Source organism: Papaver somniferum, chromosome 1 (assembly GCF_003573695.1).
Source record: "Papaver somniferum cultivar HN1 chromosome 1, ASM357369v1, whole genome shotgun sequence".
Taxonomy (NCBI): domain Eukaryota; kingdom Viridiplantae; phylum Streptophyta; class Magnoliopsida; order Ranunculales; family Papaveraceae; genus Papaver; species Papaver somniferum.
Window position 1 is genome coordinate 35,009,302 of NC_039358.1, and position 15,186 is coordinate 35,024,487.

The 15,186-nt window shown below is 36.2% G+C and overlaps 2 protein-coding genes across 2 annotated transcripts; one reads left to right on the forward strand and one right to left on the reverse strand.

The window, feature by feature from the left end:
* Window positions 1-4,580: 4,580 nt before the first annotated feature.
* On the reverse strand, window positions 4,581-8,816 carry LOC113283022 (mechanosensitive ion channel protein 5-like). Its single transcript, XM_026532159.1, has 5 exons — window positions 7,021-8,816; window positions 6,522-6,645; window positions 5,584-5,877; window positions 5,220-5,422; window positions 4,581-5,126 (listed from the first exon to the last, which is right to left on the reverse strand). The coding sequence occupies exons 1-5, from the start codon at window positions 8,676-8,678 to the stop codon at window positions 4,835-4,837; spliced, it is 2,571 nt and encodes an 856-aa protein (XP_026387944.1). The 5' UTR covers window positions 8,679-8,816; the 3' UTR covers window positions 4,581-4,834.
* A 5,216-nt stretch (window positions 8,817-14,032) lies between these two features.
* Window positions 14,033-14,699, forward strand: LOC113327583. The gene is made up of 2 exons (XM_026574760.1): window positions 14,033-14,415; window positions 14,519-14,699. The coding sequence occupies exons 1-2, from the start codon at window positions 14,128-14,130 to the stop codon at window positions 14,639-14,641; spliced, it is 411 nt and encodes a 136-aa protein (XP_026430545.1). The 5' UTR covers window positions 14,033-14,127; the 3' UTR covers window positions 14,642-14,699.
* Window positions 14,700-15,186: the final 487 nt, after the last annotated feature.

Here is a 15,186-nt window from a genome sequence, read left to right on the forward strand (position 1 = left end):
TAATAACGGCATGTAAAAGATATTTTACACACCGTTAATAGGATTTACGGTTTGATATTTAAGAACTCCTGGCCGTAATCAATATTTACATGGGTTAAGATGAACTCCTGATCGAATACTTATCCATAGTCACCTCAATCATGGATGCAAACCCAACCGTAATTCGAATACACGGTTGGGATACCCAGACGTTATTAGGCCTGAACACTCCCAACCAATGCATTTATTGCATTTTATAACTTACAAAAATATGGTTGATGACCTAAACGACTAGTTTTAAAAGAAAAATTATTTGTTAGGTCATTAAACCCTATAAAAGGAGACCATTATATCATCTCTTCCTCACCCAAATTCTAGTTATAAGCTCTAATATTCATTCTCATATATTTCCCATCTAAAAAAAGAAGAAATTACGCTATGGTGACTCCTTATCCTTATTTTGAAGATTCTGCAATTGTTAGAGCATGGATGACTGTAAGACAATATGATGAAGATATAGACATTGATGTAGATCAAACATCTCTTTCTTTTTGGAGCCGTGTTTTCATAGTTTTTGTGACACTAAACAGATATCGCAATCGAAGAACTTTGGCAATCGTTAAGGAAAGATTCGAGAAAGTCCTTGAAGAATGCGAAGCTTTCAAAAAGGAAATGAAAACCCAAAAGGAAGACAAACCTACTATGCCGAGTGTTATAAGAGTAAGTTTTTTAATAAGTAGTTTCATTAGAAATCGTTTTGAATAACACTACGATGGCTCACCCCAATATGAGATAGTTCATGGGAAAGAGTTTGACCAAAATGATAGCTATCACATCTTGGAAAATACTACCTATGATTTTGACCGATATGAATAAGCGTTTATTTCAAATGTTATGATCTATCTGTAATGAAATATGTATGCGCTTCCAATTCAATGAATGAAAAACCATTTTGATATATTGAGTTTTATGTTTAGTCAATTTCATATAAGAAAAAACGAACAGTTTGATTTTTTTTATGTATTATCGGCTAGGTTATAAGCACAAATGACCTAGCCGTTTTGACCAGAAAAACTTAAAATTCAGATTTACGGTTTGGATATCGGCCGGGTCTATAGAGTTTCCAGGGCGTACCAAGTCTTCCAGAAGCATATACGGTTTGTAATTTCCTTTCTCGGTTGGGATTTAACAGGTTACGACAGGATATTCAAGCCGTGATTCCCAGAATTACGGATGGGTTACTTAGCCGTAATTATGGATGGCTTTGTAAATTTTGTTGTCGTATTCCATGAAAATTTTCACTTTCATTCATCAATTCATAATGTTACCTACATAATTAGGCCACATTACATTCAACGGTTATACATAAATGGAAAAAAGACATAGAGTATTACACCTAAATAGTTAAGCTTGGTTGAAAATATCAATAAACTCTTTGGTGATCCAATAGCACGTCTCGTGCTCAAATTCTTTGCAGCGAATAGCTTTTATCGGGAAAGAGCAAGGCTTCACGAAAAACAAATCAAGATTAAGTTAATATATTATTCAAAACTTATTTGATGAATTTTTTTTGAGCATACTCACTCTTTCGGAAAAGGACTTTTGGGGACACTTCGTCTTCACCCGTTCCAATTTCCCCCTTAAAACTTCCATTTCTAGGTAGATTTCCTCGAACCTTTCCTTTACTTGGTTCACTGATCTTCTATTTTCATTACCATCTACGGCAACAAAGACCATAAATACACGGTTCCATTGAGAATCAACACTTTCGCCCGCATTAATGCTTTGATCTTTGTCATGCTTTCTCTCCGTGAGTGACGCTCTTTCAATTGCAATATCTTCTTCGGTAGTGTATCAAGAAGCCATTTTTCTTTTCTCTTTTTGTTCCAATAATTTGATAGTTTGAGAGTTTTTGCACAAATTCTTTGTTGGAGAAGACTCTTTTTATAGCAAAGAATGACCCAACAGCTCATTCCTCAAAAAACTCAACACAATAACTCAAGGCAGTTAACTTTTTGCGACCAAGAAGTTTGGAAAAACCAAGTCGTAAACCTGAACTTTCCAGGTCAATTATATGAAATCTCGGATTTACGGCTAGAATCCATAGAACGACTTTTCGGCTGGGTTTTATTCCTTCACAAGCCGTAATTGTGAACATTCTCAGCCGACTTTAAAACGTCCGAGCCGCAAGTTTAACTGCGATATCTCTGTTTAGATTTACAGCTTGGTCAGGGTTAAAACCCACCCAGTAAACTCAATATGGCTTGGTCTTTCCATGCTTGTTGGCCGTAAATCTGGGACTGTATTGGGTTATTCCATTGATTTTTTTGAGGAACGACTAGTTTTTGAAAAAACTAACCGTTGGGTCATTCTTTGTTAGAAAAAAAACCCTTCTCTAACAAAATATTTGTGCAAACTCTCTCTCTCTCTCTCTCTCTCTCACACACACACTCATACACAGACACAAACACAAACTTTCAACCTCTAATTGGTCCAATAAAAAGAAAAATATGGTTACTCGCTACACCACCGAAGAAGATATTGCAATCGTCAGAGCGTGACTGATGGTATCAAAGCATTTCGAAGATGCACTCATTTTCATGGATGAAACCTACGATTATTTTTGAACCGTGTGCGTATCGTTTTTGTGACGTTAGATGGAAATCATAATGGAAGATCGACGAAACTCATTAAGAAAAGATTCGAGAAGCTCTTTACACAATTGGATGCTTTCAAAGAGGAAATTAAAGCCGTAATGGAAAACAATACCAATATGCCATGTGCTCAAAGATTAAGTTTGTCAATAATTCGTCCATCAAGTATTGTTTTTCATAGCATAAACTTTTAATTGATTTGTTTTTCCGTGGGAGATGGCCGAAGCCAATTATGAGGATGTCCATCGCAAGAAGTTTGACCTTCATGGTTGCTATATTGTCCTAGAAGAAAGTACTTATGCTGATTTCGATCACTATTATTAAGACCCATAATGTAATGATCTTTTCTTTAAAGTTTATGCGATAAATATGTATTCCCTTTCGGTTTCAATGAAATGCTATGAAATATGTATGCCTTTTCTCTTTCCTTGGTCCCTAAAGTTGCACAATTATATAGGAAGAGAGAAACAATTTACTTTCACTCAGACACTCACGTATAGGAAATAATAAAAACACAGCCGTCGTTAGCGTTAACAACTAAGAAGTGCTTTCCAACCCGACCGCAATAACATTAAATGGTTAAAAAAAATGCAAGACAAAGATGCGGATGTGAATTACGGCCCGAAAACTGTTGTCACGGCTGGGATCGTAGATGTATGGTTAGGAATTCCTAACCGAGGTCCGGAAAATTTTCTAGTTTTTTTGCAGATACAGAACAACTTACAGCTAGGAATGTCCCAACCATGTAAAGTAATTCACAGTTGAGAGTTATTTGAGTCCCAATCGTACCCACTAATTTTCGGCTTGGTCGACTAGAACTCCTAGCCATAATCAACCCAGAAGCAGATTTCATAAACCTTAGATTCATCAATCTTACCTATTAAGACAATCTATGTGTTATATAAATGGTTGGTTTTTCGATTCTTAACATTTTCTGTGTTTGGACACATTCTCGTGGTCAGTTTGGACAAATTCTTGTGGTCACAATCGTTAACCGAATCTTAAATTTGTGGTTCAACACCTTTATAAACATTAGAATTATAACAAGTCGACGACGGATTCAATCCAAATCGTCCCTACCTTATCATATTAAGAATCAACCTTAATAAATATTTTTGAAAATCGATGAAGATTTGATCAAAGAAAAACATTGTTGTTTGATTTTGAGAAGAAAAAGAGGAAAACCGGCTGGCGAATTAATTTTGTTTTGAAATTTGATTCACTTTTGATTTTAGATATAATAATGATAACCATAATGATTAAAGGGGAATTTGACTTTTCATATGAATTAGATCCCCATATCAAACTTAAGATGGTTCGATCAGGACCCTAACTTTATTGCGAGCCAAAAACCAAAGAGTAATCGGCCAAAGTAATCTATAAGCCCCTAAATCCCAAAGGGATTTAAGCACCATAATAGGATTCAAAATGATTCAAAATTTGTTGGTGCTACGACTAAGTTTGCATGTAACTTTTAATCACACAAAATAAATAAACGATCAGCACAGTAAGGAATACTTTTTGTTTAAACGATAAGATTCATAAGACTAGAAGAAAAAAAACTCAGAAGCCAAACGTACCCTTCTAAAAATAAGACACCAAAATCTCCAAATAGATTCATTCCACAAAGAAAACGATGAGTTCCAAGAGGACCAATTGGGGAGGATCCATGGATCCTGTGACCCGCATGCACTATGCAAATTATTGATCCTGTGATCGCTGACTTTGGAACCACATACATACGAGTATACGACCACTGTTTTATGATTTGTCTGGCATATGAATGGATAGACCCAAAATAACTTTTTTTTTCTTTTTTTTTTTTTTTATTTCCTCTTTTTTTTACAGTAGATTGTGGTGTGAGTGGCTCGGTTACCCTAGCTACATAAGAAGCCTGCTCTGATACATCAAAACCAGGTGACAATGAGGAGAATGAAAACCCGAGTTAGTAATTAGTGGAACTTGATGTCCATTCATTCGGTACTAATGCATTTCAAAAGCTTATACAAACAAATAAAAATCTCTGCAACATCCAACTTTAGCGGCCGGATGATGAGAAACTAATTATAGCGCAGCAAATCTATTACATAATATTTACTACATATAGTATGTCATGTCATGGCATCCTGAAGTACACATAAGATAATGCTTTTGAAGAATACTTAGATCAAGGGTGGGAAATTGAATTTAGCTGTACTGGATTAGTAGTTGTTGCAAGCATTCCAATTTGAGGGAACCCTTTGCGAGGAAAAACCAGGCATGTTTCGGACATTAATATCGAGAGGCAGCATTCGGTACTCCATGTCTAGTTCCCTGAGGACTTTAATCATTTCTTCTACAACAAGAGCCCTTCTTATCCACCTCTCCCCCATGTCTTGATGGTTGATTCGGTGACACAGCCACACTGAGATTTTTAGCCTGTTCAAATCGTCCACATCTCTCACTACAATCATTGGTGAAGGGTACCAATGTTCTCTTTTGCTTTCAATAAATCTGTGAGCACCAAAGACGTACATCTTCGATAAGCTTCAAGTTTGAAGGAGAAAATACATAAAAAAAAGATGAAACTGAGATTTTTAAACATACGCTGTCAGTCGGTGTTTCATGGTAGAGATCTTTTCCACTGGAGTTGAGACGTGGACACAGAAATCGATTGCATCTCCCATATCTGGACTTCGGTATAAATTGCTGATCGGCTTGGTGGATAGAACACTGTTTGGGTATATAATCTTTTGGTTGTCATATCTCAGAAAAACGGTAGTAAGGATGTTCATCTCTTCCACAACCATCTGAAACATGTATGCATATATAGAGAGAGAGAGATAAGAAAAGGACTCAATAGATTTACTATTATATATACACTAGATTTACTATTATATATACACTAGCTAAGGGACACTATATAACCAAAAACTCCATACACTCATTCAAAAATAGAACTTTTGTGTACCTGAACATCTTCAACTTCACACCTATCACCAACATCGAAAGGGTGCATCACGAATAAGAAGATAATAGCTTCAAATACCATCTTGCAGGTGTTTCCAAACATGAATGCCACCAAAAGAAGTTGAGAACTGATAAGGACAAGGAACTTAGTGGTTGCTATCTCAAGTATGAGAAGCCCGATGATCCCTATCAGGATGCCCACGACAACATTCACCATAGTTTGGAGTGTTTTTACAGCTGTTTTTGTGTCATCCAGAGTCAAGGCAAGGGCTCTTCTCTCTCTGAAAGCATTAACCTGAAAAATAATATTTTAATAAACATTCTTTTTTTCTTTCTTTTTTTGGTGAAACATGTCGATGTAAAACATTTTTTAGATAAAGGATTAAGAGAATCTAAAAATTTAATATCATATGAAGAGGTCTTTGTACGATAGTTTTCAGCCTATTATGTGTGGTTTTAAGGAGAAAAACGTAAGTTCAAAAGAAAATTTATTAGAAAGCTCGTGTACCAAATTTATGAATAAAATGCTTTGTATGATATATATTTTTGTTTTTGTTTTGAAATTTTTTTCCTTTTTTTTTCTTCTTGAGTAATTCTTGGTGAACCGTGATTTTTTAACCACTTAATAACCATTTCACTCACATGGAGTGAGGCCTACCCTTCAAAAGAAAGCATATAGAGGCCATTTCATAATGGATTGGGTCTCATCACATGTGATTGGTTGTGTAGTCCAAAACCACATTACACAGAGATTTTTTTTTCTTCTTCTTTACTTTTTTGGTGGGAGGTTTTTAATTTAAGTCTAATTTTGTTTTTATTTTTCTTTCTTGAAGATTCTATGATGAGTTTAATTAAGCTAAAATAAAAAAGGTGAAGTTTTTGTATACACCCACCAGTTAAGTAATAGTAAATGAGGAGCAAAGAGAGAAGGAATGTTACCACCCAGTTTTTCATCGATTTCTTGCTGATTTTATCTGTTTCAATTGCTCCTTCAAATTGACTCATAGTCTTTTCGGCTTCCTCGTCCCTCATGAAGCGCATTATATCTTCAAGGTGGATAAACCTATTATAAAGAAAAGAAAAAAATTCAAAAATAAAATAAAAACAACAAACGAATTAATAAAAGATCAAGACTTAACTTATAAAAGTCCTACACAATCACCTGAATTGGAAACTCATCTACGTTGAGATCTTTACCGATCACAAATAAATAAAAAGAAACGCCAAATCTTTTATCAATAAAATAAACAAAAAGAAATGCTCTTTTGCACACTAATCGAACCATTAGCCAAAACGTACAGTATATGAAAGCATGACATTTAATATGTGACTCGTGCATGTATACTAGCCTCATATTCTACACTTATCTTTATCTTTTTTTAAAGTGTAGTGATCCACTATGCTTAGCTAAAGACTGAACTCGTAAAAGATCACTCACTTGGAACAGGGCTTAGCCACATTGTTGAATATCTTAGTTGCTGCAGACTTGGCTTCCGATTCGCTTCTGATTGTCGTTGCTGACTCGTCTTCATTACACGAGTCCTCATCTATGTGCTCATCGACTGTAGTTATTACACCATGACGAATTATATTCATCAACCTCTTCATTTTCCAAGCTGATATATTTTTCTGATTCAGTTTGTGCAGTTCATCAATGGTAATACCCTCCTCTAATTTCTTACTTGTGCAACCACTTTTAGCTTTAGGACTACTATTTTGAATTATCCTCCCACTTCCAATCACTCTGCGGCTCCCACTCTTCTTCATAATTGGGGTCGGCGGCAAAGCTGTTGCCCTAAGATCAGCTGGCATAGTACACCCTGCTTTCTGAAGATTCTCAACTTCAACCTTGACTTGTTCATCTTCTTCCCTGTTCCGCTGAATCTCAATCACCGGCGGACCGGATAATGTCTCAATCACATACTGGGTAAACAACGAATCTTGAATTCGATCAAAGTAAGTGGTTACATGAAAAGATGAAGCCAAAACCTTAACGATAAGTGTCTTCACAAGCCATAACAGTGTACCCACTAACAAAAGGATCAAACACTTGGTTACGTAAAACGGTATTCGGGTTCTATCCTTAATCACATCCTTGGCAACTTTTTTATCTAACAAGTAACTCCAAGTTATTAAAACCATGCCTAACCATAGACAGTTCTGAACTGCTTTTCTTAACCCGTAAACAAAATACAAAACCCTTTTCCTCAAAATGAAATTTCTCTCAACAAAGAAAACAACGATTCTAATTCCCCAACCAGAAAGTAATCTCCCACAAATCAAAACAAGTAGTATTACCTCCCATTTCCATAAATGAAGTGCCCATGGTGTCATCTTACTAAGTGAATGAATAGTAAGTGAACAAACAAATGCACTCAGTATTAATATTAGAACAACCCACTGAAAAATAACTAAAGGAGTAAAAAACTTTGAGGATTTCTTGTACTTATCTGGTATGTCATCATATTTTTCAGCAAAAGAATCTTCATCACTATCATCATCATTTGCTGATGATTTACGTCCTGCTATAAACCCAGATCTTAGTTGCACTGATTTTGCTGTTACTCTCCCTGATTTCATTGTATCTGCTGGTGGATCCATTAATCTTGATTTCACCGTCTTAGACCTCAAAAAACTAGTTGGGTTCCTCTTAGATGAATAATTTGAGTTCCTCTTAAAAGAATCATTTGAAATCCTCTTAAAAGAATCATTTGAAGCACGTCTTGCAAATTCATCAGTACTTCCTCCTCCTCCTCCAAATTGAGGAGACTCACTATTCTGATTTCTAATTTGCTGTGGTGGCTGTAAATTTATTGATTGCTGTTGGTAATTTTCATGATCAATAGATATTCCTTTACTACTTCTTCTTCTAACAGGCTGCTGAGGAATAGGAGAATTTGTTGAAGTACTTTTTGGTGGTAGTGGTGGTAAACTTGAGTTGTTTTTATGCTCATTAACAAGTTCATCCATCTCTAAATCCATATCTAATGAAACTTCACCAGAAGCTCTCTGTAGATTTAAGAACTGATCAATCAGTTTTAATGATGGATCATCTCTCAATCTCTCTGAGTATTGCTGCTGTTCTTTTCTCTCCATTGCAATACCAATTCCCTGTTATCTTTCTCAAGTATATGGGTTGCTGTTTCTCTAGTGGAGAAGAATGCTTGTTTTTACCTGGAGATTTTTTAATGACTGTTTTAGTGAGTCCATCAAAACAAAGATATTATGGAAAAGCAAGTTGATAATGTTTGTTTGTCCAAATGATAGATTTTGTTTATATGGAGTCATACTAACTTTTTTCTTTTATGTCGATCGAAAAACTACTGGTATCCAAATTAACACCACATAAATATAAGCCTTTTTTTTTTTTGATCAGATAAATATAAATCTTCTTGGCCCCTCTATGAAGTTTGTCGCTATTATATCTTCCTAGAATGTCATCTTTCCTAGTACTGCAGTAGGGTTTTTATTTTCTGATGATCGAAGTTTCCTTTCCTGGTATATAAGACCATAGACAAAATTAATTAGGGCAGCAAAGTGAGCACTGAGCAGAAAAGCAAGCGTTATGGCTTCTGTTTGTTGAGTTCAGACTGCGATCCGTCAACAGCAAACCACCTTTAGAAAACCCAAACATATGTTGTCATCACCAGCAACGTACGTCCATGTCAATCTCACGTCACCTCTCAGGGCTTCTTGCCCTTTCCCTAAAACCCTGTTAATCACCGGCCAGAAACATAAACTCCAATTTCTTTCACCTAAAACCCTACACGGCCCTTTCACATCTTCAGCAACAACTACATCAAAGAATAGTACGATCTGTATGGCAACATCATCATGTGAGAATACTAGTAATTCAGAAAATACTCCAAATATTAATTCCAGCTACAGAGATATGTATTCTAGTATTTGTATACATCAACCCATTCTTAAGCCGACTAAATCTACTCTCCAAATTTCCATTTTTGAAGTATCAATCAATACCCACTCTTGGTTCAATCGCGTTTCTTGTTTTATTTATTGGTTATGTAAGATACAGGAGTTCTACTAAGTTTAAGTACTCTTTAGTTATGGATTGCGCGGTTGTTATTGCATCTTTAGTTCGCCCGTTTTTGGTGAATACGAATCCTTAGGCTGGAGGAGCATTAGGATTCAAGTTTCAATTGTTGAATGTGAGTATTATGATGTTATATTGCTATGTGACATGCATGTTTATTGTTATACTTGGTTTTCTTTATGCGTTTTGTTATTCTATTCGTGCTAATGATTGGCAAATATTTACTGCATGTATACTGACAATAACCATGCAAGGCTTATTGACTATGCTTTTTTTTTTTATTATTGCAAATTCTGCTACTTCTTCTTACATTTTGATTTGCAGGTTCTTGAAATACTCGGTTTCTAGGCATGCGTACACTCATGTTTAGAATACTTGGGCCAGCGGGTTGGAGAAGAGAAAGAGGAAAAGGTCAATGGACCGAGCAAAAAAGAAAAACAAAAGGTCAATGAAGACAAAGGGGAAAAGGTTAATGAAGCTTGGGTTGCCCCTCCATTGATAAAATTGCCCACATCATGGAAGTGGTTCTTAAGACCGGAAATGAAGGTCGAGGTGAGGGAAAATCCTTAGTGCTAAAACTTCTAAGAGCATACGACATGCTTCCTAGGGATGTGAATTCCGCTAAAACATGCGACAAATATATGTTATCCTGTTGTAAAAGATGTTTGAATTCTTTCCTGAAACTATTTGAGGAAGGTGTGGCATACAAGAATGTGGATAGAGAAATAGCTCCTGTAGCTGACAACCTTCTAGGGTTGCTTGACATTCTTGCAGATAGGAGTTTGCATTGATGTGGGCTAACCAACAAGAGCTGGCAAAACTGCACATGAAATAGTTAATATCAGCATTCAAAACTGCATTTGAATGAAGGAAATTAGTTCATTACAGATTACGCTGTCAGAGCACACCAAGATAATTAAACCATAAACACGTACATTTTAATCCGGATTACTACTAATCCGATTTAACTGTAAGAAAACAGTCATAATTAACTTAATGACAAAAGGTTCGATGCTAAACCATAAACAAAGTTAACGTATCAAACATTAGCTAGTGATCCAATATAAGCAGGTTGTAAAGGTTGAAGAATATAACGACTCATCTTATAATCGCAAATCTCTTCGAAACTCTCTCTTGAGATCATAAGATACAATCTTATAAGGTACAAGTATCAACACCTTCAACTCATCTTCATTGCCATCTCCTTCCACAACTACCTTTAATATGTGGTAACTAACCAAAACACCAGCTTCTCCATACTGATTTGCCAATCCGCCTAGGTACACTCGACATACTGGTTTCCACCCGCTATAATCAATCTCCATCTCATAGACACCGAAGAAATTGGCTTGTCACGTAAAATGATATACATATGACCCATGCACTCTCCAAAATACTCTGAGCCATAGCGTTTGTTGTAGTACTTGTTGAGCAATATTGAAGTAAAATAAAGTAGTGGCTTCCGTTGTATTGTCAATCCTATTCAAAGAAAACAGCACTACAGCTGAAGGGTTTAAACCAAACTCAACATGTCCACAGAGTCTCCATGAACCCGTTTCCGAAGAATAGACTGCCGTCTGATACTTATAATGAGTTAACTTATAATGGGTTGTATGAAGAGTTCTCCAAAGAAATACAATTTCTTAGTTGAGTGATTACCATGATCAAAATTGAATTTTCCTTGGAATGGTGGCAGGGCCGGCCCTGACATTTTGCTGCCCCAAAGCATACCTAAAAATTGTTGCCCCCTTTTATAAGCTAGGTTAGCATCATATTCTGTCATCTTTTACAATTATTAGTTGAATGAACTAGAACTAGTTCATTTTTGTTCAGTGGATTTTTTCATGGTTGTTCCGTTTGTTGGAACGCTTTATGGAATTTCTAAACAGAAGTTCTATTTAGATGCAAACTACACATGTTTTGACAGCATAAACACAGAAATGAGACCAACTGACATCAGAAATGAGAAAGACATTGTTATAAGACAAGATGGTGCTGCTGGGCTAATACATATCGACCCAATATTTGCAAATGATGCCAGCTTCCAATTATTTACCCCCCACCTCCACTGCTCTTTATAGAATGATTTTTTTAGGGACCATGGTTTTTGTGGGGACCATGATCTTATTAGGCCACCTTCCCTATAGTTATAAGGAGTGTCCTAAAACATTGAAATGACTAACCTACCCTTAACCTAATTTAATTTAAAACCAACACAATAACCACCTCTCTCTATATATATATATATATATAACCACCACCTCCTTTCACCACCGCCGATTACCACTACCACCAACAACAACCACCGATTACCACCACCACCACCACCCACCACCGCCGATTACCACCACCACTAATAACCACCGATTACCACCACCACCCACCACCGCCGATTACCACCACCACCAACCACCGATTACCACCACCGTCCACCACCGCCGATTACCACCACCACCACCTCCAATTATCACCACCAACAACCACTGATTACCACCACCACCTCTGATTACCACCACCACCACTATATATATAGTTTAATTTAAAACATTAACAAAGATATTCTCACAAACCCATTACTTGTCATTCGTTTTTGGTTGAATAAATGAGAACTAATCATCAAAATGAGTTGAAAATGGAAGTTGCAGAGAGGTTTAATGGAGTTTTTTTCAGTAAAAAGTTCGGTTATCACAAATTATTTTTTTCTTAACCGAATTCAAAGTTCGGTTGATCCGCAAAAAAAATACTTTTAACCGAACTCCTTGTATTAGAACAATACAAGTCCATAAGTTCGGTTCGTTCGCAAAAATATTAAGTTTTCTTTGTAACCGAACTCTACCTATAAGCCCGGTTCGGTTGATTCGCAAAATATGTCGAAGTTTGCGAACCAACCGAACTTCTAACACTAGGTTACTTTTAACCTGAAGTTCAGTTGGGAACTTGGTTGCGTTGAAGTTTGCGAACTAACCGAACACACAAGATATACTCAAATAAATTGTCAAGTTCAAAGTTCGGTTACCTACCATTTTATCCTAGGTAACCGAACATTGCACTGTGCGACCAAAACCTCCATTAACGAGCGAGTTCGGTAACATGCGTGTTTGGAAAACGTAACCAAACTACACTTTCAGGTGTGTTCGGGTACATGTTCTTGACATATGGTAACCGAACTACACTTTCAGATGTGTTCGGTTACATGTTGTTGACATATGGTTAACCGAACTGGCCCAAATTTACATAAAAAATTTCATTTTTTTGAAAGTTTGGAGCAATTCAACCAACATTATCTAAGTTTGAAGCATACCTGGGTACCCAAATACCCTTCCTCCGGTTGTGGTTGGTAAAATCCATCGTTTTTCATGTTTTCCTTCTTCATCTTCTCTAACTTTACTCTCTCAATAATTCTACTTCTTTAAAAAAAAAACTCATCTGATTTTTTAATCTCACTAATTATCTTTAACTTAATCATCTCACTAATCATTACACTAACTATTATTAACACTGGCTAATCATCACTCAAAATTAATCAGGAGGGTAATTTAGGTATTAATATAAATATCTAGATAAAGGATGACCTAAATTTACTTCTAATGTGTTTACCCAAAATAAAATCATGGTCCCAAAAAAAAAACCATGGTCCCCAAAAAATCGTTCTCTTCGTATTATAAAACAGAAGCACAGCTCTTTTTGCACAATTCTCTTTTTTTATATACAATGCTACCTATATTACATAACTCCTATGTCTTTAACAACTAACTATAGTAGTTAGCTTTGTGCTTGCCGCATGGCTGAGTGATACATTTGGCCTAGGGAAGTGCCAGTTATGTACACAGTAATTTCAGTAGAGACCGGAGAGTTGTGATTTCTAATCCATCTTGACTAATATCAGCTGCATATGCAAAAATGCATTGAAATTTTGTGCTCTATAGTTCTCGCCCGTGGCCAACAATTGCATAGAGGGCAAACTCTAAGAGCAAACATTAGTGTTATTGTTGACTAAGGCTACAAAAGAAAGGGGGAACAGAATGTCGAGAGAGAAAAAAAGAGGCGAGGGAGAAAATTGAGAAGTGAGTGAGAACGTTTCTCATTTTTTATGTAACTAGCTACATATTTACTATTGAACCATTATAATTAGATCCTAATACTTCTATTTAGTCACCATTTAGGCCTTCCCTTGTTTTCTTTGACCCAAGGCATCTCGTAGGAATCTTCTAAAGTCAAACTTTGATGACTTTGACTCAGGGCCGGCCGTGAATGGTGGAGGTGGTGGAGGGATGGTAGTCAAAGTTTGACCCATAAGGAAAGATGAGAGTCTCCATTTGATCTAATATCAATATAATATTATGAAAGGTGTGGAAAATGAAATACAGGTCAAACTAGTGCAACTTGATAGGTCGGCCTGAGATTCAGTCAGAAGTCTTCTTCTTCTACATCCAACTACATCCAAGGGAAAAGAAACAGAAATAGAGGATTTTCCAGAGACAAGACAAACAGATGGGTGTTCAAAAATGCATAAATGGGTTGCTGTTGATTTATTTTCTATTCATGGTGATTGTGACTCCACTGATTGATGTAGGTCATATACTCACATGGTATGCTACTAACAAAATTGGCGATGCCACTTCGAGTAATAAGATACCTCATTTTGCCGTTGTTTTCATCTTGTTTGAACACCTCCTGGTGTGGCCTCTCTGTATTGCCAATTTCTATGGAATCTTCAAAGCTAAATCATGGGTGAAAAAGACTTGCTTGATCTATGGTGTCGGTGCTACTACAGCCATGGTATGTTACTGAACTTACATGTCCTTTCTTCATTAGAACACAAAATTTAACATGTGATCTGCACTGCAGTTACTTATAATGTGTTTTCTTATCCTTTTCGCAGGCTGCAATTCTTTCAGAAATTATCAGGTCTTCAGGGGCTTCGTCTGCACTATCCAGCATTTATGTACCTTTCCTGGGTTTTGCTCTAATTTCAACCCTTAATGGTCTAGTTCCGCACCATTAATGTCTTGTAAACCTCTTGTTATGAAATAAAGGAACTACAAATCCACTCGCAGTACCAATTTTCCACCATTACGATTTTAGAGAGCAGAGAAATTAAACTGATTATAGTTATCCTCTACTATTGAAGTATAGTCAATCGAGCAAATCAAGATTTAACTTGAAACAAATATTTTATTCACAGAAAAACAAAAAGATGCAGCAAAAAAGCTTTAACATCCCAGATCTTTCCTTACTCTTAGACAATTTCCTAGAATCTGAACTGTCAAAAATTGTCATCATATTCCGGAGAAGTTAATGATGTTGTTATGTTTGATTTGAATTTCTTCTTCCAAATCAAAACATCAACCCTTGGAGAAACTATAAAATAATCCCATATAGCTAACTCCTTGCAATTCACTTCTATATAAATGGTTGTATTTCCAAGCACTATTAATGCTTTTATTTTTCCAAAAGCGATTTCAAAATTAGGGGTGCACATATCCTACCCATACCCGTCAATCCTACCCTACCCGCCAGCTTTTTAACCGTATCCTACCCTATTCACTA

Bases quoted from the DNA above. Each gene is read 5' to 3' on its own strand.
- LOC113283022 (XM_026532159.1), bottom strand. From the start codon at position 8,678: ATGGAGAGAAAAGAACAGCAGCAATACTCAGAGAGATTGAGAGATGAT. The intron at 5,878-6,521 runs GTAACATTCCTT...ATTATTTTTCAG, and splicing joins AATCGATGAAAAACTGGGTG to GTTAATGCTTTCAGAGAGAG. The intron at 5,423-5,583 runs GTACACAAAAGT...TACATGTTTCAG, and splicing joins GTGAAGTTGAAGATGTTCAG to ATGGTTGTGGAAGAGATGAA.
- LOC113327583 (XM_026574760.1), top strand. From the start codon at position 14,128: ATGGGTGTTCAAAAATGCATAAATGGGTTGCTGTTGATTTATTTTCTA. The intron at 14,416-14,518 runs GTATGTTACTGA...TCCTTTTCGCAG, and splicing joins TCGGTGCTACTACAGCCATG to GCTGCAATTCTTTCAGAAAT.